A 24871-nucleotide genomic window follows, 5' to 3' on the forward strand; every position below is an offset into this window, starting at 1 on the left:
CTACCACACGGTTTTATGTGCTGATATTTCATGACATTTTATGTACATAATCTGCATATGTTATTTTTAGCAAACTTTCTCCCTGGGACAGCCTCATGTGCGCCACATCTTGTTTCCATGAGCATGTGCTGCAGTTGGGAGCGGTTTGATTTTTTTCTTTTCCTTCTTTTTTTTTTTTCTTTCCCCCCTGTCAAGACCGGGCTTTGAATTGCAGAAGCAACACACACAACATAATATTTTTCTTTCTTTTCACAAGGCTGCTTTAGGGGCAGGGGGGGAACCAAAAAGCAAAAGCGAGCGAGGCAGTCCAGCTCCCGTTTCCAGGCTTTTCCTTGCTTGGGATGCTCTGGGGTGAGTTACCATCACCCCCAAAAAGAAATAGCATCCTTCTTGGGTGGAAATAGCATCGTTCTTGGTGGAAATAGCATCGTTCTTGTGGAAATAGCATCATTCTTGGTGGTAACAGCATCATTCTTGGTGGAAATAGCATCGTTCTCGGGTATTTTGGGAGCAAGACAATTCTTTGGTCTTTGCTGGAAATGGTTTGCTGCGGCTCGCAGGGCTGCCAGCATGTGCGGGGCTGCAGCGAGCGTTGTGCTAGTGGGTGTTTTTGAGGAACTGCAGCTCCAAGCTGCATGAAGTGGTGGAGTCCCCATCCCTGCAGGTATTTAAAAGACGAGTAGATGAGGCACTTAGGGACATGGTTTAGTGGACATGGTGGTGTTGGGTTGACGGTTGGACTCGATGATCTTAGAGGTCTTTTCCAACCTCAATGATTCTATGATTCTATGATTCTTGCCTGGAGGCTCTCAGTCCCTTTGCGGGGGGGGAAATCCCAAACTTTGAAACTTAGGTCTGCCTTAAATGTTTGGTGGAGAAAATGTTCCCTAAGAAAATGGTGTTTTGTCAAACTCAAAGCATTTGTGGAAACTTACTGGTTGAAACATGAATGCTGGCCTTGGGAGGACAGTTTCCCATGGGGGGTTGATGGTCTGTGCATGGAGGAGGTGGTCCATGTGGGGATGAGGGGGTCCATGTGAGGAGGATGGGGTCCATGCAGGGATGAGGGGGTCCATGCAGAGAGGAAGGGTCCATGTGGAGTGGAGGGGTCCATGTGGGGCAGCAGCTCTGCGGTGGAGCACAGCCATGTCCAAGCCCATCGTACCGTCACTGGGCGACGGCCCCTCTGCCTGAGGAGCACCACCTGGAGATGGTCCCTGAAGGCACCAGCGATGTCCCATGGGTTCCTCCAGCCCCTGCGGCCGCAGGCAGAGCCCCAGTGCCCTGAGCAGGGCTTGGCCGAGGCTGTCGCTTTTAGAAAGGGGAAGGCTACTTTGTAAAACTGGCTTTTAGTTCAGAGGCTTTTTGAGAGCTGCAGCTGACCAGGACCTCGGGGGTTCCATTTGTGCTGGACATCAGCAGCTCGTGGGCTTCACCAGCAGGCAGCCGAGGTCTCTGCTCCAGCACGCAACCAGAAATTCGCTTCTGCTGTGTCAAACAATTGCTGGTCCCCCTGGCCCCAGTGCTGCCTGTCCCATCAGATAGGGAGAGTTTGTAAAACACAGGAGAAGAATTTGTTTAACTTTGGTGTCTCGCTTGGCCTTCCTCCTGACGGTGCTGCGACCGGTGCCCCGGGGCGGGAGGAGCAATGCGATTTGTGGCACCCATCCCGGCTCCTCCACTCCTGCAGATGCCGGACGTCCCCGACCGGGACCCCTGGATCCAGGGGTGCAATGGGGACACGCGGTAACGCACAGCAAAGTGCAACATCAAACGGCACCCGCTGCAAGCGGGCATTGGGCAGCAGCATGAGCACTTCTGCATGAGTTATCTGGGTCCCTGGCTAAAAGCTCTTCCGGAGCGCTTGGAGCAACGAAACCTTTTTTCTGAGTCCTCGTTGTGTACTAATGAAGAAATAAAATAAACATTTGGTAACAAATCCAGCATATGGTTATTGTTTGCTACAAGGACAGGGGAAAACATTACTCCATAATGTGGCGAAAAGGCTGCAGCTGCAGTATCGCATTACAGAGCCGCGCTTTATTTAATAAAGACTCGTCCTGCCAGCCTTAACGAAATTTTTCCTTCCCCCCCCAGCCCCGAGAGGTGGTTTTGGTGCCTTCTGCCGCAATGGCCGCAGCGGGGTTGCATGTGCCCTTCGTTAGCCGAGGAATCTGCTTTCAATTCTGGCCCTTCAGATTGTATTTTCACAGCGACTCATTAGTCACCAAACGTTGACAAGCCGCTGTAAGTGTGCCATCTCCCTCATTGTTTATATGCAAGTGCAGCGGCGAAAATGATTTATTTAGGTTTTAATTAAAATTTGTGGATAGACCAGTGATTTTTAGCAGTGCCGTTTCTAATTTGTGGTTGAGGGGGGGAAAAAATTAAAAAATAAATCAATAACTTTATAGCATTTATATTTTTAGAGTTACCTCAGGCGGTTATAACCTGCCGGTCACCTGCCCCTCGCCACGCAGGGCAGCTCCCAGCCCACGCACAGCTCAACCAGGGGCTGCGTTTCAGAGCCGGGGGAGATGTAACACCTACAGTTCTCACATCAAGGCACACGCCTGGGATTACTCTAGCAGGTAAATCGATGTCCCGTGAGTTTCACAACACCGGACCGAGCCCTGAGCAGATGCAGAATTGCAGCAATTTAAGGGCATATATTTAATTGCATGTGCAGCATCACAGCAGTGCCCAGGAGGAAGATGGGTAACACGGGGAGGTGGCCGAGCCCCGCGGTCCCCATGAGCAGGACCGGTGACTTGTTGTGTGAAAGCAGAAGTTATCACTTAAAAACACTTTGGAGGGTGTGGGTCACCCTCTCCAAAATAATCCGGGGTGCCCGGGCGCCTTCCCCAGCGCCAGCATCCTTCATCCCCATGCAGCCTGGCCGCTGCAGTGTGCTGCGCTGTACAACCCGCAGCAATGGTAATTTATCTTGCTGGCAACTTATTCATGACTCCAAAAGAACGACCAGGAGCGGAAGGATGAGGGGGTTGTGGTGGGCAAGTTGGCAAAGCTTTGGGGACATCGCTGCCCCCCACGCCATGCGGGACCCCCCGAATCGCCTCCCCAGGCGAGGGGCGATGCGATGCTCGTGCTGGATGGAGATTTTCTTGCTGCTCATGACATCAAGATGCATTTTTATAAGGTGCAATAAAGCACTAAGAGACTAAACTTGTGCCCCCTCGAATTATGAAAGTTAGGAGCCTTTCCTGGCCTAATACCATGGCTCAGAGAAATCCCTGCTATTACCTGATGTAAATATGTATTAATTAAAGCACTTTGGAAATGCAGAGTATTGACCTAACAGGCCGTAATGGCTCTTCCTGAGCAATTACAATCTATCATACAGCTACGTATTTCGGGTGGTATTTTTTTTCGGAGGTGTATTATTGACCCGAGAGTCCCAGGCGGTTTCCTCCCCTCGCACAGATCTTTCCTGCACTGGGGCCTGGGCGCAGCCAATGGGCTTGCAACCTTCCTGAGGAAATCAATAGAAGGGGAGACACTAAATCCCTTAATTTTAATAAATATGACATATTTCATCCTCCCCCCTCCCCGCCACGTACTTCCCCTCCTGCCCCTCATCGCCGAGGGCACTTTTGAGGCTTCCCACCTACCCGCAGACCCTGGGAAACACCCGGAGCAAAATATTTATACATAAAAGAAAAACTTTGTGCTTTCCAGTGGTGGAAACCCTTTTCAAATAAAGCATCTGTCTCCCGAGACTTACACCTTCTAATTTAATTTTCCCCTAAATCAAACAGTGTATTAATCCCCAATAGAAAACATGTTCCAGTTGCACAAACAATATTTAAATGGTATAATAGGGACATCTTTTATAAATACTTCTAACAAATCCTGAAAAAACCCGAATGTGTGGGCTATAATTAATCGAAATGCCAAGTGCCAGCTAACCAGGAAAACTCCAGCATCATAAATCTGCCCCGAGCTTTCTCACACATGCTGATGGATGGGGACTCAGAGCTTAAATATTTAACAATCAATAATTCAAATACCTATCCTACCCTATTAAATTTGTCACATTTATTTATAAATGCAACATCCAGCTGAAGTTTCTCTAAAAGTTGTGCGTCTTCCACCCAATAACAAAATGCAGCATTTTGGAAGAAGAGTGTTTCTTTAGCTTTGGAAGGAAAAACAAGGCGCTGGGTTATGAAATTTCTTCGGGGAAATAATGAACAATGGGGGGGGGGGAGAAATTAAACCCCATATACCAAAATAGTTGGCTGCGTCTCCTTCACCCTAATAGGTTTGGATAATGCAGTGTGCAGGCAGGTGTTATGTCGTATGAATCACATTTATAGGAACATTTTCCAATTTCTTCGCCGCCCAAGGCAGGGAGCTGCCATTCATGCCTCTGCAGATGAATATTTCTGTGGCACAGGGTGGGCTGTGGCCCCTGCCCGCGCATCGCCTCCTGTCCTGAGCAAATCGTGCAAAAAACCCCCAAACCCAGAGAAAGGGGTGGGTTTGGGTCTGACCTGAACCGCAGCGACGCTTTGCTTTGCCCCGTGGGAGGGAAGAGTGGGACAGAAATAAATACATGCTGGGTCCAGTGCTGGCAAGCTAGAGGCCATTCACTGAATAATAATAATAATATAATAATAATAATAATAATAATCTTGCCAGTTTGCAGCACCAGCAGCCTCACTCCGTATTTCAAAGGTTTTTGGGAAAGCGGGGACGATTGCATGGTTTATCAGGTGGCGCCTCTCCTTTCCAATGGCCTCGATAAAAATAACGGGGAAACATCGGCTTCATTTCCATCCATCCATCCGGAGGAATGGGAGGTGGCTCAGAGTATCCCGTTTGCCGCTGGAGACTTGGCCATGCCTCCAGCTGCCTGCAGCAAGGAGGGTCCCTTTGCCCCCTGAGCATCATTTATTTTAAAGGAGCACCAAAACTGACCCAAAAGGTCACGAAACTCCTGGACCCAAACTTCTGGAAGGATTTCAAAAAATCGTGGAGCTGCCTATGGGTAAGGGAGGTGGGAGGTGCCGGCCGCGGCCCCCGTCCTCCCGTCCCCCCGGCACCACCGGAGCATGCCTGCGGGCCCGAACACGAGTTACGGTGGCATAAATCTCCTTTGCAAATTTATTGCCATAATTTATCAGCTCATGTTGCTGAATGGCCAAGCAGTTAATTTTAAAATGAAGTGGTGCTATTTTCATTAATGCCCTTGTGCTAACTACCTATCAAAACACGCGGAGGCAATTAATACTGTGTTGCTGAAGTACTGAACCAATAAATATTTCCAGTCTTGGCTTGTTTTTGGCAGATAAAAGACATTGGATGAACCCACTGCCTCGGTAATGCTCCCCGAGTCCCTTTCTTGTTGCATCATCAAGAACATTTACATTTAAGGAAGAGATTAAGTAGCCAGATCCGCCAGTAACAGGAATTTAAAAGGCTGTTGTTTCATGACATGTGAGTAAGCCCTTCAGGATATCTGTGCAATAACAATAAGCTTGCGAGAAGATTGAAAATTTCTGAAGATTATATATCAGCAATACAAAAGCAATTTGGCACAGTCCGCATTTGGGGAAAGAAAGGTGAAAATGCCCAATGTGTCGAAATTCGGTATAAATACTTTGTCACCACCGCACTCACTGCAACTTCATCACCCACCACGCTACGGAGCATCCTTTTGAGGGAAAAAAGGGCTTGCTTGCAGACTTTGTTTTTTATGGTCAGAACCTGGTTTTCAGCCTGTATTTCTTCCACTGATGAAAAATCAAATAGTGATAAATAAAACCTCACTAAAAAAGGGAGAGCCAGGGCAGCAGGCTTCTCACCCGTGCACAGCACCGCATACCTTTCGACAGGCTTCGTGCCGTACAAATCTCCCTGTAAGCACGTCCCATCGTTTCTCCCTCCAAGGCAGAGCAGCAAAGCGCCCGCGTTTCTCTGCCTGAACACCACCCTGTACTTCTTCCACCCAAAGTTTTTAATTTTCTGTTAGCGGGCTACTGTGTATTCTTCTTGCGTCCTGAGGCAAGCTGACACATTTTGATAGCAATAAATAATAAATGTGATTTATTTCCTCAGATGCTGATGGAGGAAGAAGGAGAAAGCGAGAAAGAGTGGAAGAAAAGGAGTGAGAAAGCAGGAGATGGTGCCCAAGCCCCAGCCACGGCTCCGCGGGTGCCTGCTCCCAGCACAGCTTTCACCTTGCGTTCGGGCAGGGTCCGGCCGCCCTCCGGGAGCCCCTCCTTGTTCCTCCACAGCGCTGAAACCCAGGGCAGCCTCACCCAACAGCCTCAATAATAAAGGGTATGAATAAATAATAGTGAATGATTTTTGTGGGGCCCCCAACGGATGCGAGCACAGGGGCCAAGTGCGAGAAAGGGGCAGCGTTAAGGAGCAGTTGGCGAGCGCAGCGTCGGCCACGCCAGCCACAGATGGGCCAATGGGGAGAAACCTTCCCTGTGTAGTGTAACTGAACTTTTTTTTTTTAAAGCATATTTTAATTTTTCTGTGTGTATTCGTGCAGCGATGTGGGTGGGTGGGTCCCTGTCCCACCCTCCCATCCCTGCACCCCCTGTGCTCAGCACTGCTGCTCGGAGGAAGCATCCGGCTCCCGCTGCCCCGCAGGGCACGTTGGCCCACGCCTGGGCTCATTTCCAAGCCAAAGGGGCACCACCACTATTTGGGCTTGTTTTTGCAGCCTTGAGATGAACTTTCTGCCCAAAAGTGGGAGTGAGTGCAGGCTCAGCACCACCGCCCCTCCCCCCCCCCCCCCTTCTCCCTCCCTCCTCCCGGGGCTCAGGGGGGTAGAAAGGGGCAAGCACCACTGGTGACCCCCTGCTTGGGGCACTGTGTTTTCTGCAAGAACAGATTTGGCTTCTCCTTACCGTCTAGTCCCCTTCATGAGAAAAAAAGCTAAACTGAGTGGGCTCCAACCTGTCCTCAGCTTCCACACCATGCATCGCTGCCAGCAGGTGCTGCGTCCGAAGGAGCAACTGGGACACAGCGAGGGGCACGGACGGGGTCCCCGAGGACAGTGACATTAGAGCTGTGCACAGCCCAAACCTCCCATCCTGGCCTCGTAGCCAAAACCAAAACTAAGTGGAGGTGTGAGAAAGGAAATACCAGTGGTTTGTGAGTGTCCGGCAACTATTTGTTAGAAAACACTCATTTACCCCCAAATAAAACGGAAGAGCTGGTATTGCAGCTGGTGCTGCCCTGGAAAGGGCTGGGCATCGTGGTGGTCCCTGACTCCTGTCCCCCAAGGCCACGCGGCAGAGCTGTACCGGCCCTCACCTCCCATCAGCCTCCACGCCTGCTTTTAGGTAGAAAACAGGCAGAATGGCTTAAATGCAAAAAATTCCTTTCTGCAAATATTAATTTCTGCACATATCTTTTAAGAAAAGGTGTTGCACAGTGAAAAACTTTAAAGAAAATTTTAAAGGTTATAAAGAAACTTATTTTTTCCTGTCCATCACCTACAGAAGCCTTTTAGAGAGGTGTAGTACAGCCGGGGCTGAGTGGGGCAGCTCTGCCCGGCCGGGCTGCAAGGCCATCTGCAACAGCGATGGCCAAAACGCGGCCAACTCTGGTACTTGGGCTCTTCGGAAATGCAGAAATATTTTAAAAGTTTAGCTACATTTAAAGATATATTGTAGCATTTGCAGAATTAATTAATCTCCTCAGTTAGTCTTCACTAGAAGTGCTTCGTGTCTTTACTCTGGATGATTTAATCTGCAGAGGTTCGCTGAAGATGATTAATCCGTTATCACGCGAGGAACAGTTTTGTGTTGATGGGACACCGACAGCACAGGAAAGTACAGCCGATGTGATGGCAGTGACTCAATTTAAGCAAATACTCCCGTGATTTGGGATGAAGCTACTGCCTGGGAACCCCGAAACCTGCCCAGGTCAGTGGGCCGGTGCCAGCCCCAGCGCCACACACCCGCAGAGGTCAATGCCGTGAGCGGCGGTGATGCCTGTGGCCCTACAGCCGCACGCACCCCCTGTGCCCAGCTGAAAGTAAATAACAACACAGCCTCTTAGCATTAGCAATTTTTTATTTTCCTTTTTTGTTGCATAGGAAATGCAGTACTTGCTTCCAGTAATTGTATTGTAATGTGAGAAGGTGGTAGCACTAATGGTTGAATACAAGAGTTAAACTAATCCACACCAGCTCAAAAAACCTGCGGAGACTTAGTTGAATAAGAATGGATGCCCACAGTGATTCTCAACCAATTACAATTTTTTTCACAGAACACAGTAAAACTAAAATGGTAACTATGAGAGTCAATACAAGTATACTAGAGGCACGAGGGGCCTGACTCATAAAAAAAAATGAACACGACATGGTATTAACACGGGTGTCAAGTGAATTTGCAGCAGATCTTTCACACGGCCGGTGGAAATTTTAGCGCCCCGAATTTCAAATTGACGCTGAGGGACTCGGCTGGGCCAGTCTCAGGCAGCGGGGCAGGGCTAGGTCAGAGCTCAGCCACGCGGAGAAACCGCACAGCCAGCCAAAAATGGAGATTTCTCCTTGATTGTATTTCCAAAGCAAAGAATTTCGCAGACCTTTCCCCAAGGCAGCAGTCGCAGCCGGGCACCGGCAGCAAGAACAGGCAGTGGCGGCGGATGCCAAGCCGGGCACTCTCTTCCTACCATGCTCCGTCTAGAAACTCATCTTCTTTTTATTTCCCTCATATTAATTTGTGGATGCAGATAAAAGGGGGGGATTTCACCCAATACAATTGTTTTTGTTCATGCTCGAGCACAGAAGATTAACTAAGTGGAAAATAGTCTTCCCTAAAAAAAAGCGTAGAAGTACAAAAGTTCACATTGTGTACAAGTGTTTGCCTTTACGAAGGTTTTCTCTAGAGCTCAGAGGTAGCGATCTAGCGTATTTTTTCTGGTACGGACAAGATCTCTTTTGTAATCGAGTAGCCTCGTACCACCGTGTTACAAACCCCTGGCATCGGCCAGAGCGCGGCACGGAGTCGTCCCCTCCCCTGTCTCCCCCTTTTCTCCTGCCAGCCTGCACCTCTGGGGTGTCGGAGCATGGTCCTGCGCTGCCTCGCCTCCTCCACGGCCCCTTCCCATCCATTCGTGTTCTCCGTTGGGGTTAGGGGAGGCGGAGAGGGGAAGGGGAGGGAGAGGAAAGCCAGCAGGCGCGCATGCCGAGGAAAGCGGGGCTCGCCAAAGCGTGCGCTTGGAAAGAAAGCCATCCTCAATTTGGACGAGAAAAGCCCACCAGCCTCCCGTGTTAATAGCAAAGGAGCTTTTATGAATCGGGCCCAAAGTTTGTACAGAGTTTGTTTGAAGAAAAATATTGCAACTGTGCATGAAACTAAACAACCACATGAGGTTTTTTTTTTCTTTTTTTCTTTTTTTTTTTTTTTTAAAGGGTTTTTCTTTGTATATGAGGAAGTCTGGTGTGAAGAAGGGTCAAGCATGGGTACCTGGTTAACCGCTGCCCATTAAGAAATCTCTCGCAACGTGAGCTCAATCTCATTTGTGGGTTTAAAGGACTGTCCCTTAAATTTGAACTTTATGCATCTGTTCTTCAGAGCAAGCTCTCTGAATTCTTAGGGTAGCTTTTTGAGACGAAAATTTTACCAGGCACGGATTTCTGGTCTCAAACACCATGTCCTGCCCTCTAGGGAAAAAAAAAAAAGGAAAAAAAAAGAAAAAAAAGAAAAAAAACCCAAAACACAAGTAATACTGAATTTAAGTAAATGTATACCTCCAAAATACTGAAAACACCCCAAATCAAGAAAAGACAGAATTTGCGTTCTCAGTGAAATATCTTTAAACCTATCTGACAAGAACCAAGTCAGAAAAAAAGACTAACATAACTTTGAGTAATATTCATACAGCTACTAAGCATTATGGAATAGCATGCATTAATATTGTACGGTTATTTTACATCACCTATATCAGAAGGTTCTGACAGACAGCGAAGGCTACCGGTGTAGAAAAATCTTACTTCAGAAGAGCAATATAATACAGATTTCACAGGCACTACATTTTAATATATCAGGTATTATGCTGGTTTTCTTATAATTCTTTCTGTCCTAAAGCTGGCATTATAACAATGACCGAAAAGGCAAGGATCGAAGTAAACGGAAAGTAGATACCAAAGTTGATATATTCTTTTCTTTTTTTTTTCAGATAGATTAGTGCATAGTTTTCATGCAGATAAACACTGCTATGCATTTACATTGTTGGAAAGCAGAGTGAATTGAGCCCAAGTTGTCACATTTTTGTAAATCATTTTGCCAGCCTGTAATAGCACCATGTAATGGATTTGCATTAAACATTAAATTGATTTCAGAATTGGTGACACAGTATTCACTACAGTTAAGTGCTATGGAATAGCTTCAATGTTACCTGCTATATATCAAAGCAATTTTCATCCCACTGCTTTTTTATTGGAAAAAATAAAAGGAAAATGTACTCGATACTAATTAGACTATTGCGCAGCCTTGGACTTGATGATGGCATAGCTGGGTTTACTGTCAAACAGTAATACATGCATTGACTTCAAGACAAAATTGGCATTGTAAGCTTGATTTAATGAAAATCCTGCCTAGCAGGCAGTGTTAACTTCACAAGACCTGCCTCCGACAGACCTCATGAGGTTTATTTTGTTATTTATTTATTGTTTAGGTGCCATTGAAGCTCTCCTTACATTGTCATGCCGGTTATGGTTTTAATTTTGTTCGATGGAGGCCTTCTACCAAAAAAAAAAAAAAAAAAGATATTTCCAGAGACACAATGCAAAGTACAATATTAACTGACATTCTTAAAAAAAAAAATTCACCACAAGGAAAAAAAAACTGTTTTAGGCTATGTATCTGGGTTTTTTTGTATTTTTGTACAGTAAATATTTTATAACACTGTTACTACAAAGCTGCAAATATACGGAACAAAGAGAACTAGAGAAAGAAAAAAAAAATGTTAGAGGGATTTTGCATATTCCTGTGGGCTGACTGAATACTGTGGAGTTGAGAAAACTTGGTGTTTCTTTTCCCCTTTGACCTTAAGGGGAGGGGGAACAAGCAACAGAGACAAAAAGTGTACCATGGCTGCCTAAACTCGAAGCCCGAAAGTTTTTATTATAAAGGAAGAAGAATAAATAATAATGGCATTGCTGGGGTGTGCGGCATGATAAAAGCAAGTGCCCTCGCTCAAAAAAAAGAGGAAAAAAGAAAGGAATTAACTCGAGAAAAAGTCAATTCGCGCTAAGCCATTTCTAGGGCTTTAAATTTGGAGGGGGGGGGTGGATACAGGTCAGAGTATTTGTGCGTCTGACGGTTTCTGGAGAGAAGGAGACGAGGAGAAAGAAGTTGTTCGCGTGACTCAAAAAGAACGACCGGAGCGACTCGGAGGGGAGCGGGAACGTAACCTGATGCGGAGTCAGGGGCTACCGCTGCCGGGCCCGACTCCTGCCTGCTCCTGCCTGCAGCCTGCACACCCCAAGCAGGATCCCTCCTGCTCGGCTCCCCACTCCTTGCTTGACTGGGAGGACTAAAACACTGTTTGTTCTCTACACCTGCACAGAACGGAACTGCTGTGTTTTCTGCGTGAGAGTAAGGTGAACGAAAATTTAATTTAGTGTGTAATACTTTACAACCCCTGTTGGTTAACACCCTTGACCGCCTACCTAATGTTTTAAAGCCTTTAAAACATTTTTTTTCTCGCAATTCTGCTCAGAGTTCCCTAACTTTAGCGTCATCAAACTTAATATGACAAAATACCTTCAAAAATACAGCATACCTGTAATGTCCATTTACAATGGTTCTTCAGTAGCCTATACTTCTCAAGCATAGGAATATGCTATACCATTGAGAGAAGAAAAATAACTGTATTTAAATACATACAAAAAGGAAACGGGAAAGTTTTTAACTTAAATCCAGTTCCCAAAGGAAAAAAAAAAAAAAGCAATTCTATGAACGCTGCCTTTATAACGAACAATCAGAAATTCCACTAAGCTAATTTGACAGAAATTTTTCCTCATTTAAACAACATTACAAAAGTCCTGCATTATAAAATAGGGTAGAATAAATCAGTGTAATCAATAAAACTATACAACATACAAATTACATATCTTCTGAGTGGGCAGTTTAATTCTCTCTCTTTGCAGCCATGACTACAACATGCTCACTAAAAACAACTAACTGCCCAAACTATTGCTTAGTTTGTTTTGTTTAAAAAAGGGTGCAATTTTATTGTATATACAACCAATTTACTGGTAATACCTTGTCTCATAGCAAGGTTCTGACAAAATGTTTGTCTAGGCTTTTTTCCCTTCACTGTGAAGCACTGAAAGCTGCTATTTTTTTTAGTGCACATATGTCTTAATAAAGTAATGCCCAGCTAAGTGCTATAGGGAAGGCAAAGGATGCTGGCTAGAGGATGTGATACCATATACTAACAATCACACAATACAATAGAGCAAAATGACTACTCAACCACTTATCAGACACATATGAAAATCCAAAACATTTTATTTTTTCCTTAAATAGAGAATAACCAGTAAACAATTTTCAGAACTTGGAAGTTTAAAAACGTGCATATAAAAATGGGCATTATATACTTTTATTGAATGTGGATTGATTGCAGTCTGCTAATAAAAATGGGTGTGGGATCTGAAGAAAAAGGAAGTTTTTTTTTTTAAGGCTTGCTTGTGAAAGGAACAGTTGTAAAACAAAAATTGCTTGAAGCAGGGTTCAGCTTAGTGCTTCACAGTTTGACTGCTTCTCTAAGAAGAGCCCTTCCTGCATGTGCATTCAAAATCACAAAAGTACAAAGACAAACACCTAAAACACACTGCGTCAAGTGCAGCACCAACTTTGGTCAAATAAAAAAAAATAAAAGAAAAATTAATAATTGCTAAGCTTTTCTACATGATATAAGCAGGTATTGCATATTTTCATATATCTGGGAGAAAACAAAACAAAAAGGAAGACTCCAAATAAAATGTAAAATGCAGCAACATCCAAAAATACTGATAATCTATCATCTACAGATCTCAGAATAGCACTGCCACTGACCATACAGGACAATAAACACTACTCCTATCTGCGGAACAACTAACATCCTATTTAATTCTAGATGTTGAAACTGACAATGGCTGACATAAAAGTCACATTTACAAAAAGTGTCTCCAAATGCTTGACTAGGGAAAAACCCCTTTCAATATAGGAACATGTGCAACAATTCCACAAATAATCGCTATCCAGGGCAAGGCACATTGATATGGAATTTTTTTTTTTTGTTTCGTGCAAATTAAGAAAACAAAACAAAACATTGTTTCAGGGAAAAGATGAGGAGCAAAGTGTCTTCCCAAGAATTTCAGTTACTTGATTGTATAGGACAGTAGTAGAAACCCTTCTGAAGGGTCGAACAAACATAGTTTAAAGGCAAGTGCCTGGAATAGGGATTACAATATTGTGTCTTAATGCACTCTACTTTACCCTACATTAACTATATAAAAATTAGTTACTAACACTAGAACATGCAGAGACTTTCTCTGATTAGCTGGACTCGCCAACCAGAACGTATATATATGTATAGTATAGGAAACCTTCTTAAAGTTGCATGTGAAGCAAAGGGGTGCTCCGCTGTCTGATAGAAAAAATCACTTGCACTCTTTTTTTTTTCTTTTTTTTTCCTTTTTTTTGTACATAAGATACAGGACGTTTGGGGTCCAAACTTTTTTTTTTTCTTTTTTTCTTCTTCAGCAAGTGCCCTTGCTTTGAACTGGCATAAGTTGTAAGATCAGCATCATTCGTTTCTGTATTGTTTTCTTCGCAGTCCAGAAAATGTACCAGTTCAGGGACACGAAGGTGTTTTACTTTCTGGACCGTTCTTTCTTATTCCCAAGGTGTTTGAGAACTGATAAACCCTATATTGCCGGAAACACGAAAAATTTGTCAGAATTGGCATAATCCATTATAGTGACTTTTAGCTTATAAAATTAACAGGTATTATGATCTCATTTTAGTTATGTGCTTTGATAACAGAAAATGATTAATTAGCATTTAATGTAGTTAACATATTGTGGTAAAAGCACCATTAGATTTGTTTTTTTTTTTTTTTTAATTTTCCTTCAGTTTTAAAGGGATACAAGTTCAACAATAAAAAACATAAAAAGCAAAAATAGCTCCCCTTTTTCTTGCAAGGCTGTTTTTTACCCCAATAATTTAGAGTCCTGGGGTGGAAGGACTTGGAAAACAAAAATAGAATTTTCAACAATCTCTATCTTACAAAGATATTTAGCTATCCAATGAAATTGCACTTTACTCAATTCAAAATTCGATTGTTTTGATTGATTCCTGTCAGTTTCTGTCAAAACAGACCAACTTCCCCATTTCTGCGTGAATTTTTGTGTAATTGTTGAAAATTGTTGAAAAATGTTTTTTTTTAAATGTAAGTGCAGCATTTCAAACTTTTTTCTTTTTTTTCTTTTTTTTTTTTTTTAGTGAATAGTAGTAGTTCGATGTTTTAAATCGCTCTGCAATTGAGTGGAAAAAAATTGTTGACAATGCTCTTATGGTTCATGTTACGTATCGAAGTGCCGACTGTAAAAAAAAAAAAAAACCCCAACAAAAAAAACCTGCAATTTTTTTTCCGATATGTTACAGAAAAACATGCTCTATGTCTGTCCGGTAAGTTATATATTGCAGAATTCAGCTACTACAAAAGTTATAGTTTAAGTGTGTTTCATGATTTCTCAAGAAGTCTCACACCTGTATGGGAAAAATCGATGAGGATACTGTAAAACAGTTAGGCTCCATATGGAAAGTGTGTTACAACAGCGAGTTGGTAAGCAGCAGCAGAGGCTAGTTCTACTCAGTGTCACCTAACGCTTACACTACCAATGAAACACTTCAAAAGTTATGAAGCCCAACCATTTCCAGCACCATATGAGAAATTACAACAGTCCTAAATTGTCTAAAAAAAAAAAAAAAAATATAATCTCGAAAAAGTTACGGCCTTTGCCATTCAACCATAACGTTTGCCATTTCCATGTACTAGTTTGCTGTCGGTGTCTGCTCGCCTCCCCTTCCGCCGATGTGAAGTCGCTGCGCTGCGTTGCTGCTGCTTCCGTGTTACAGAGGTGGGAAGGGGTCTGGTGGTCTGTCCGGTGGGTGGTGGGAAGCGGAGACTTTTATCCCAGGTACCAGGACTGCAAAAGAGAGAGGAGAAGCGTCAGCCCCGTCGCCAGCTTTCCCCGCTTCCCGAAGGGCTCTGGGCATTGCCGCCAGCCTCCTCCGCCAAGAGGGGGGCTAATTGAGACCGTGACGAATCGACCTAATTACAAAGCTTAATTAAAAATACTGTACAAATCAATACTTTTTTTTTTCCCGCCGACAGTCGCTGGACATAGCTACAGATGAACGCAGGGGTCATGTCACGTTACAAGTTATCAATCTTTTTAATAGATTATGGCTTGAAGATCCCTCCAGTTCACTTTTGTCTAATCCCCTGAAAAGGCGATACACATTCACCTCTCTGTGCCATTTATCACCCTGCAGTCGGGGTTTTCTTGGGTATTTAGGCATGTGCCAGCATAAGCATCTGTTGCTTTATACTGCCCTGCTTCAACTGTCTCGCTGGAACAGATGCACAGAAATTCAATAACAGGGCTGTTTTCTTAGGAGAAACGTGGATCGCTAGAGAAAAGCCAGGATAAAGCAAATCTGGGGGAAAGTGGATCAGCGAAAATGTCCCGTATCTCTGGCCATACTTGTGTTTCAAAACAAAACGCAGACCTCAACTAATAGCTTTTCTTTGGGAAAATCTTTTTTTTTTCCCCTTCCTCCCCCAAAGGGAGGGAATTCCCTGGGATTTCAGCTCTGCAACAATACCATCCTTAACCCAACCGCACAGATGCCCAGAGCACAGAAGGCAATTTCTCTCCTCGATAGGAAAATAAACACCGTCGGAAGGCTGGAGTGGGCTCTGCTGGAGTCGGGGCAGTGCCACTGCACCAGAGAGACCCGACTCGGCCCCGGCGAGGTCAGACCAACCTGAACCCGGGATGAATAAGAGCAGTGTTAGGCCCTGGGATTGTACGCGCAGGGGGATGCTACTTGGCAATGACATATTGCTGTGGGAATACACCAACAAGCGGCAACTATTTAGCCTGAAGTAAAGTAATACAACAAGAAAGATTCAGGTATTAAAGAGCTGTTGCTGATACCCCATGTTTTTACTTTGGCTCCCGTAATATATGAGGTGCATACGTGTGCACATATAAACTGACGACAAGTTTTACCAACTTTTTCCTCTGCTCCTTTTCAGCGTCTGACGTGATTGATAGCATAATCAACCCGGGGAGGATTTATGAACATTTACAGAAGACTCTGAGGCAAGTTTCATGTGGGACTTGGAGATTATGTGGTCTTGCCATGGAGGTAGGAACCGGTAAAATAAATAGCACGATCGGAGAAGTTGTCCTGCTTCCAATACACCTCATTAACTAACTCTTCCTCCACTCACCCTTCTGAATACAAACACACCGGTCCCATATCGGCTCCATCTATTGCCTACAGATTTTATATTTAGACTTACGTTGGCTGCAATTAAACGAAATAGTTCTCATATGTAAAGTTCATAAACAGAGAAAAGTTCTGGCAGGATTTGTGAAGCGGTGCCAAGTCCCGTTCCCCTCCCTGATTGCAGGGCCCTACTGATTTTAGGCGGGCGCAGGGACGCTGAGCGCAGACTGTGCCGGAGGCACCTCTGACCACTGCGGGCTGCCAACTCTTCCGAACCTTGCAGGGTCATCCCTTACGCTTGTCATTTGAGCGCGACAGTCTTTGGCTGGGCTGGGAACTCTGCAAGTCCCCAGCAGGGAGCAGAGGAGTTAAAAATTCAGAGCCGATGGTTCAAATCTATATTGCAGATGTCCAATTGGCTCCCATCGCCGCTGGCCTGGCCACATGGACCACCGGCCGGGGACGGGCGCGGGAGCTGCTCTGGCCTCGCCACTCCTCTTTCACTTCAAAAGCAGGTTTTTAAAAAAACAAAAGCAGAAAAAAAGGCAAAAAGCGAGCAAGCTGCGGTTGCGGAGGTGGGGCGGTTCACGGAGGAGGCCCGGGGCGGCGAAGCGGCCGCGGCCGCACTCCCTCGGGGCAGGGGCAGGCAGCGGGGCAGCGCGCCGGGGCTCCCCTCCGCTCCGGCCGGCAGGGGATGCGCGCCGCCGCCCGTCGGTCCGTCCGTCGGCCGGTCAGTCGGTCCGTCCCCCCACGGCACCGCGCTCCTTCACGCATCTTGCTATTCAGCCTGCGCCTTGCAGACAAGGTTACCCCAGAGCGGCTCTGTAATCCTTCACTGAAATAGGCTTTATTGATTGCTCTGGTCTATTGTTCCCTTTTCAAGTCCCCCAAGTTCAAGTTCATCCTGGTGTTACATCATGTCTCGTTGCTAGGGGCAACCAGACAGCCCCAGACGTGACTATCATTAGCAAGAGCCGCGCTGCGCCCTCCCACCGCCCGCCAGCCGCTCTGACGTAGCAGCCCCGCTGCAAACACATTGAAGTATTTATTCTGCCTAATTTATGACCTCCACAGCAAGAGAGACCCCCACTCCAAAAACCAACACTGTTGTATATTTAATTAATCTGTCTTTCTCTGGCACTTGGGAAAGTTAGACAAAGGTCTAATTATTGTGTGTCGCTCCCCACACTTTTCTTTTTGGGGTGACTATTTGCATGGGAAAAGAAACGGCGAGGCTGGGCGCGAGTCCCCTCCCTCCAAAACACCTTTTTTTTCTCCCCTGCCCTATTGACATTTCATGAAATACTTTAGCTGCTTAAGGGAATTAGAAAAAAAAAAATCTGATGTGAATGTAACTCCTTCTGAGTTGGTATTCAGTAACACAAATCAACTCATGACATGTTTAAATTTAAATGCTAACCACACACTCTGCGAGTTACTTTAAAGGTTAGTTTTTAATCAATAGAAGTTGCTGACTCCGGAGTTTTTAGCAGCGCAGTGCAGCTCTGGGGCCTTTGTCTAGCGTTGGGCTTTCAAACTTTTTTTTTTCTTGAGATGATTTTAGCAATGATTTGCAGACACAGAGTGCTATTGTGCTCCTGACTAGCAACATGTCAATAAAGGAGTAGAGTTACCATGCACTAGGGTGTCAATATGACTCCTGCAGACACTGCTCGGCCTTAATACCAATGAAAAACTTAATTAACCCTTACAGGATCGACCCAAACCGCACGGCTATTTTTTAAACTTCCGTGCAGGGGCTCCAGATCGCCTTTACTGAAAAGCTGCTTTTATGGGATCCGAACTCCAAGCACCTCGCAAACAGCTGCATCCCACTTTGCCTGTTCCTGCGACCCCACTTGGATGAGATGTTTTATGGGCTGAGGCAGCAGAACAGCAAGACAGAGAGCGCATTTACCCATCAGATCCCACCAGCACCGCTCTCAGGATACCATTTTAATTTAGAGCGTCTTACAGCTGAAATGCACACAGAGAATGATCCTCCTTTTCTACTAATCATTTTAATATTAAGATCTCATATCCCCCTCAAGCCTCCTATACACGTCTAAGTCTTCCCGGATTAGGTCTGAAGAGCACCATTGTCCTTCTGAAGCACCTGTGAAACTTCTCTGCGAGGGGAGAGGAGATGTCCGCGCATCAAATGAAAACGTCTAGGAAGCATATTATGCATTCAGAGCCCTAAGAGTTGGGATCTGTCAAGTTTTTTTGCATGATTAGGGGGCTTAGGGGGGAAAAAAGAAGCCCAGATCCCTACGTTCGGATGGCCGAAGTATTTTTTGCCTTCTTTCAGAGCGCTGCTCAGCGTGGTGCTGGCTGTGCTCTCACGTCTAACCACCTTATCCATTTTATCCCTTCACGTTCTGTAACCTATCCGACTGCACCCAGACGGAGAACGGCGTATTGCCTTTCTTAATTTAAAATCTCCATTTAAATCATGTGCACTATCGCAATACAGTCAGGATGATATTATCTCCGCGCGTTTTCATAAAAGAGCCAGTATTTTATTTCCCCGCTATTTACTTTGCAGTACTATTCTCCCAGTGAGTTTAGAGCTAAATGAATCCACCGGAGCTAAAGGTCCTACGCAGTAAAATTACTGCCACACAGTTGTCGGTGCCACTACGGGTCTGTATTGTCCTGCCGAGCATCTCACTGTCCTTCCTCAGCGCTCAAGGTGAAACATCAGAAAGAATTCTGCAGTCCGGTACAAGATCTTCGCTTCCCTTTCTCCAGTCAAATGAAGAAGTAATCTCATCAGGTTGAAAAGTGCTGACTAAGGATTTAATAAAGTGCCTGCAGATGTGTGTCATCTCTAAGGTATTCAACTCATGTAATGCAAAACAGTTCCACACCGAATGTGCTTATAAAATTCCATTTAACCATTGCAGAGCTCTATTTTACTGTTCTCGGAGGAGTATTATGACAATTTTTTTTTCCCTAATTTACAGCACCATGAAAGTTGAAACTCTGTGCTGCCAGTATCTGAGAATCCTCACAGTAGTAAGGTTTTATGAACCATAAACAATATCTACTTGACAGAATCCTAAACAGGAAGTCTGAAATGGCAATTACGTTTCTTTGATAGCGCAAGTCTATTTGTTTCTTATGCTATTCTGGAGATAGCAGAGACACACAAAAATCCTCAAGCGACTTCTGACAATCGGGTCTTTTGTATGGGAAGAACAGCAAGGAAACACTCCGCGATTCAGGATATTTAAAAGGAAAAAAGCTGAAAGTGCCTCATTGACTCCAGTAGCAGTTTCTGCCTGCGTCAGGAGCCCAGAAACAGGCCCATTGTTTATTAAAATCTTCCTAAACCAGCCTTCCTGCGCGACATGTTTTACCCCTGGCTCCCAAGCTTAACCGTGAGCACCGCTCACGTGTTTTAAACCAGAAAGACAATCAAACACAAACTTGTTATATTTACTTCTACCTGCACATCTCCTGCCCTAACAATGAGACCTTTCTGTTTGTACAAAAGGTGAGGGTTGTAAAGCGGCCCTATCTGTTTTTTGAATTAAAAAGTTAAACAAAAGTCCTCAAGGGCAAAGTTTAACACTGCGGAAGGAGGTTGTTAATGTGGAATCCAGAACTGGGTGTGACAGTTGGCTTATTTCTCCGGGCGATGTAGGTTATTTAAGGACATTCACACATTTGAAACTCTGACAAACTCCACACATAGGAGCTTTTGCTTCACCTAATGCACTTAGAGCTAAGATCTGGTCTGTGCTAGCCATTTTCTTCAGGTTTCAGCCCAGTTCGGCTGCCTGGCGGCGGGACAGATTGGTGCCATTGGGACTTCAAAGGCAGCTGCCGTGGTGCTGCGGCCGTTGCTGCCCCGGGCACGGCTGCGCTTGCAGGAAGCTATCGCTGCACAGGTCTGGGCGGGAAAATCCACCTTTGATAAGAGCCTAAATTAAAAAAACCTTGCAGCTTTAGAGCTTGCCGGCAAAGTGGCTGTTTGAGCAGCCAAGCTGAACCTCAGCCACGACCGTCGGGCACCTGCGAGGATTCATCATGGTGCATCAGTTCAGTTGTTTTGTTTGGGGGTGACATTTCAGTCATCTCAAGAACTTCAAGGCAATCAAAACCATTAACCCCAGGAAGGTGAATCGCGGTAACGAGTCCTTCTGGTTGCAAAGATAAAACGCGAATGTAAACAGCTAGGCAGCAAACTGGTCCTTTAGACATCACCTTGTGAGAGGTCCTGGGAAGGCTCTTCCCCGCGCTGGGTCGTTTGAAAGCAAGGGGCCAAAACTGGGGCTTTGATGCAATTTCAAAAGGGCTGCCAGGGTGAGTGAAGGCAGTGGCAATTCAGCTTCTGGTGCGACTGGCTGGAGGGCTCCTGCAGATAAAGCAATTGCCTTTGGTTTACCCCAGGTCTGAATTCATCCCACTTTTCTATTGGTTTCTCCAGAGTTTCTCCAGGCATGAGATTTGATCCTACTGCATAAACCAAAAGGTGAATATTAAAGATAAAGTCACCTTTGTGCCTATGGAAGTTATTTTCTTAGAGCTGGGATTAATTATTTAGTAATTATATTTTCCAACATGAAATACCAAAAGGGACACAAGCAGCATGCTGGTCAGCCCCAAAGGGACATAAAACAGTGAGTGAATCTTCTGGTTGTCCAACATCCACACCCAGGAGAGTTGCATGCCCCACTACGAGCATATTTATACTGTCTCGAGGAAGATAAAACCCATCCCAGGGGGGACACTAGTCTCCAGGCGATGTGTACAGAAGCTCTGCATCCAATAGCTTTTGCGAGAACGGCAATTGTGGCAAACTGCACTAAATTACGTGCAATAATTTTGTAATACGGACTTCTGCCTGCTGACTATTAAAAATGTATAGTAGTCCAAACCACTTCTCTCCTGGGACCAACAAACTCACTTCGGGAAAGATTTCTGCTTGGGTTCAAACCTCAAGTTGGGAACAGCTAGTGTTTTTAACTAAGTCACCCCAAACCCTCCCAAACCTATGAAAACACACTCGTACAGTAACTCCTGCTGTTGTTCCAGACATCTGAATGTTCCAGTAAAGTGTCCCAGCTGGCCCCAGATGTTTCTTAAGTATAAAGCAATGCTCTGAGCGCTGGACCCCCTGCCGCCCAAACCTGAAGCTCAGCGGATTAAAGATTGACTGCGCTATGACATATTCGCATTTAGCCTGAATATAATACAGCAAAGACTTATCAATGGCAAATGTTTGAAATGTAATCCAGCAAGCAGAGTAGGCTGGCACTTTGAATATGATGTATAAATAATGTATGGGAACTTAAGATCTAAATTAGATCTACAGGAAGAAAACTTTCCCTTTTCTCTGACTCCAAAAGAAAGTTCTCTCACAATGAGGTCATTTTTATGTGCGTCTTTCGATTTACAATTTTGCTTTTAGACAGAGGGTCTTCCTTTTACTTCGGGAACATTTTGCAAGTTACAGTTTTCCTCCAGTTTTCTAAATAGTTAAGCAAAGAAGTTCATTTATTTGTTAGTAAATTGACTTTGAAATCTGCAAAATAACTTCTAAACTTTGCATGGTACGCTGAAAGCTAACTGCAGTAACGCTAAACCGTAACCCTTGCTGTTTTAAAAAAAAGAAAAGATAGTGGAGTGAAAGAGAGAGAGGAAAAAGAAAGGGAGAAAGAGAGAGAAACAATCCCATTTTGGTTTTTGTTAGAGGACGGCATACTACATAGATCAGAGACTTTTCAAAAAATAAAAACCCCCACTGTACACAAAGCACAGGAAAATGTGAGGAAAAAAGGAAAAACCTAAAAGCAGCTTAGAATGTGTTAACTCTGCCATTCTGTCAGCTTAAAGAGTATTTTATGCTTGATCAACAGCTCTCTTTTATTATGCTTTTCTTTCATTCATTCAAGACATCAAAGACCAGAACCACCAGTGTACCTGATCTACCAGAAGAACTTGTAAGGGTGTTCTAAAGAAACGGGGGTATTGGGAGCCAGACACCCCTGCGGACAAGGCAGTTCAAAGAGAATATTTCAACAATGATTACATTTTGTAAATCTTTGTACGAAAGACAGCTTATTTCCTGCTTTTTTCATGAAAAATAGATTCTATCCATTAAAGTGAGCCCACAGTATGAAAGTTACTTGAGATCTGAGGTACAGCAAGCGGATTAAGTGGATGGTGAGATGAAATCTTTGAGAGAGACGATGGCTTTCTCTGATACTTGTCGCTGCCATAAGGTTTTCTGACTGGGATAGAAACTTTTTATTTATTTGTAGACTTGCTGGTGGCAGTGAAGACATTTGTAAAAGCAAAATAAACCAAAATGAAACAGAAAGGAAAATTGTAACAAATAAAGGAACTGAGAAAACAAATGGCTGCAAAACCCTTTTGACACGTTTAAAAGAAAAACTATATATATTTGCCCCACTCCAAAAATTGCAGGCTAGCCATTTAAATCCAGCAGACGACTCTGAAGTGCAGCACACAGACCCAAGCCAGCTGTTTACTTTTCAAAGCCCATGGTGGTTTCTGCATTGATAAACTACATAACCTCACACACACAGAAGGGATTTTAGCTATGCCAGACCTCATTGCTCTGTCCCAGTCTCTTTATGTGCTGTCACAGAATAAAAATGATCCTAACACAAACCCTGAAATAATGTCTTGCTCCAGAAAGGACATCTTTGTAGATATTTCCTGAGTTACTGCCAAAAAGAATTTTTTTTGCCCATTCATCCTTTCAAAGTTTTGCTACAAACGTAGCCAAAATTGTTCGGGGGGGGGGGGGGGGGGAGTAATCAGAAATGACCAAAATATGACCCACCAGCCAAGTACAGCTGTGGGGGGAAGGAAGCTGCCCCCACACCTGCAGCCCAGCCAGCAGCCACCTCTGCCACCACACCTGGGGACACTCACCGGCATTGGCACCTCTCTTGCTCCCCTGGTACATACATCGCCTTTTGCAAGGGAAAAAGAAAATAGCAGTATGCATTTTATGAAAGAAGCAAAAAGACTACTTTAAAACCTGCCCCGCGCTTTACATCTACTATTGTGATTTAAAAGTAAATATGCTGCGAAGGGGTTTTTAAATTCTGCACCTTATGCCTTGCTTTTTAGACAGCCCTGTATTTTGCTCTGCTGGAAGCACAGTTAAATTTGCTAGAGAGTGCAACACTTTAAAATGTCTTAGGCTAAATCTCACTTATTTCTTTCCTTTTATGAAATAAAGTGTGCATCGGGACTTGCATCCCCTTACAACTTCACGCCGGGAGCTCCCGTGGAAACTGGGCTGGTAGACACACTGCTGCGACGGGACTTTCCAGCATTTTGCTAGGAAAAAAGCAAGCCCTTTGGGAACCGCTGTGAGCCCGCTCCTGAAACTACAGTGGCTGTGTTGTCCTCCGTTTCCCTGTGCCCCTGGACACGGCACAAAGCTGGTGGGTGCATGGGGACCCCCCAGCCCTGATGGTAGGTGCATGGGACCAGCGGCAGCCCCGGCTCCCAGCCCCTCATGGCCGCGGTCTACCAGTCCTGGGCTCTGGCAGCGCGTTTGCAAGTTCAAGTTCAGGTTTAAGCGAAATAAAACGCTCCTCGGGAGTCTGCAGCCAGCCCTCATTTACATGTGATCCCTCTGAACTTCGCCTGCGCCAGCGCGCCCTGTTTCCAGGGCCCGCCGAAGGAATGTTTTACAGTTAGAGCCCGCAGTGCTTTCTCAGGCATTTTAGACCCAGAGGCCCAAGTTTCAAGCTGCAGCATTAAAAGTTTCCACAGAGCTACTGCAGAGAGAGGGAGGAAGGCGGGGGGGAGGGAAATGAGGAGAACAATATCGTCTTAATTGTCTCTATATAGCTCCACAGTTAAAGTATTACTTTTTAAAGGGACATAATTTATTCTAGAGGCACGGTGTTATAACAACCAGTACATACTTTCACCACAGCGTAACCCGCTCTATTCTTCATTGTGCTCTCTGGTTTTGTTGCTTTTGCAGAACTCCTTGTTACCCAGTCCCCTATACTGTACTTACAGTTTTATTCAATTTAAGCCAGTTCCTGCAGTCCTCATGCAAGCGAAACTCCCCTGAAGCATCAGGAGTTTTGCCTGCACCAGGACTGCAAAAATAATCTCCCTGCAACCACCATTTCCCCCAAAGTTTCTTTACTTTTATTGCTTTAGACAATCAGGGAAAGTCATCCAAAGAAAATCAACCCCCAGTCCGGGCCTCCCAAGCTCCATTTGCAGCGAGACAGCCTGAGCACACACGCGCACACACACAGACACAGACACACACACATACACACACACACACACGCTCGGTGGGTTTGCTCCCAGGACTCTCCTTCCCCGTCCCATGCCAGCGGGGA

At 45.0% G+C, this 24871-nt stretch overlaps 1 protein-coding gene across 12 annotated transcripts in view; it reads right to left on the reverse strand.

Moving 5' to 3' along the window:
- Positions 1 to 8045: 8045 nt before the first annotated feature.
- Positions 8046 to 24871, reverse strand: part of NFIA (nuclear factor I A) — a 254322-nt gene continuing 237496 nt past the window's right edge. For all 12 annotated transcript variants that reach the window (XM_076340076.1, XM_076340066.1, XM_076340074.1 and 9 more), the window contains one exon: positions 8046 to 15196. In XM_076340076.1, the coding sequence (XP_076196191.1) occupies positions 15179 to 15196 (18 nt within the window). In that variant the 3' untranslated portion in view covers positions 8046 to 15178. The remainder of the gene's footprint in view (positions 15197 to 24871) is intronic.

Source organism: Aptenodytes patagonicus, chromosome 5 (genome assembly GCF_965638725.1).
Source record: "Aptenodytes patagonicus chromosome 5, bAptPat1.pri.cur, whole genome shotgun sequence".
In the NCBI taxonomy this organism is placed as follows: Eukaryota; Metazoa; Chordata; class Aves; order Sphenisciformes; family Spheniscidae; genus Aptenodytes; species Aptenodytes patagonicus.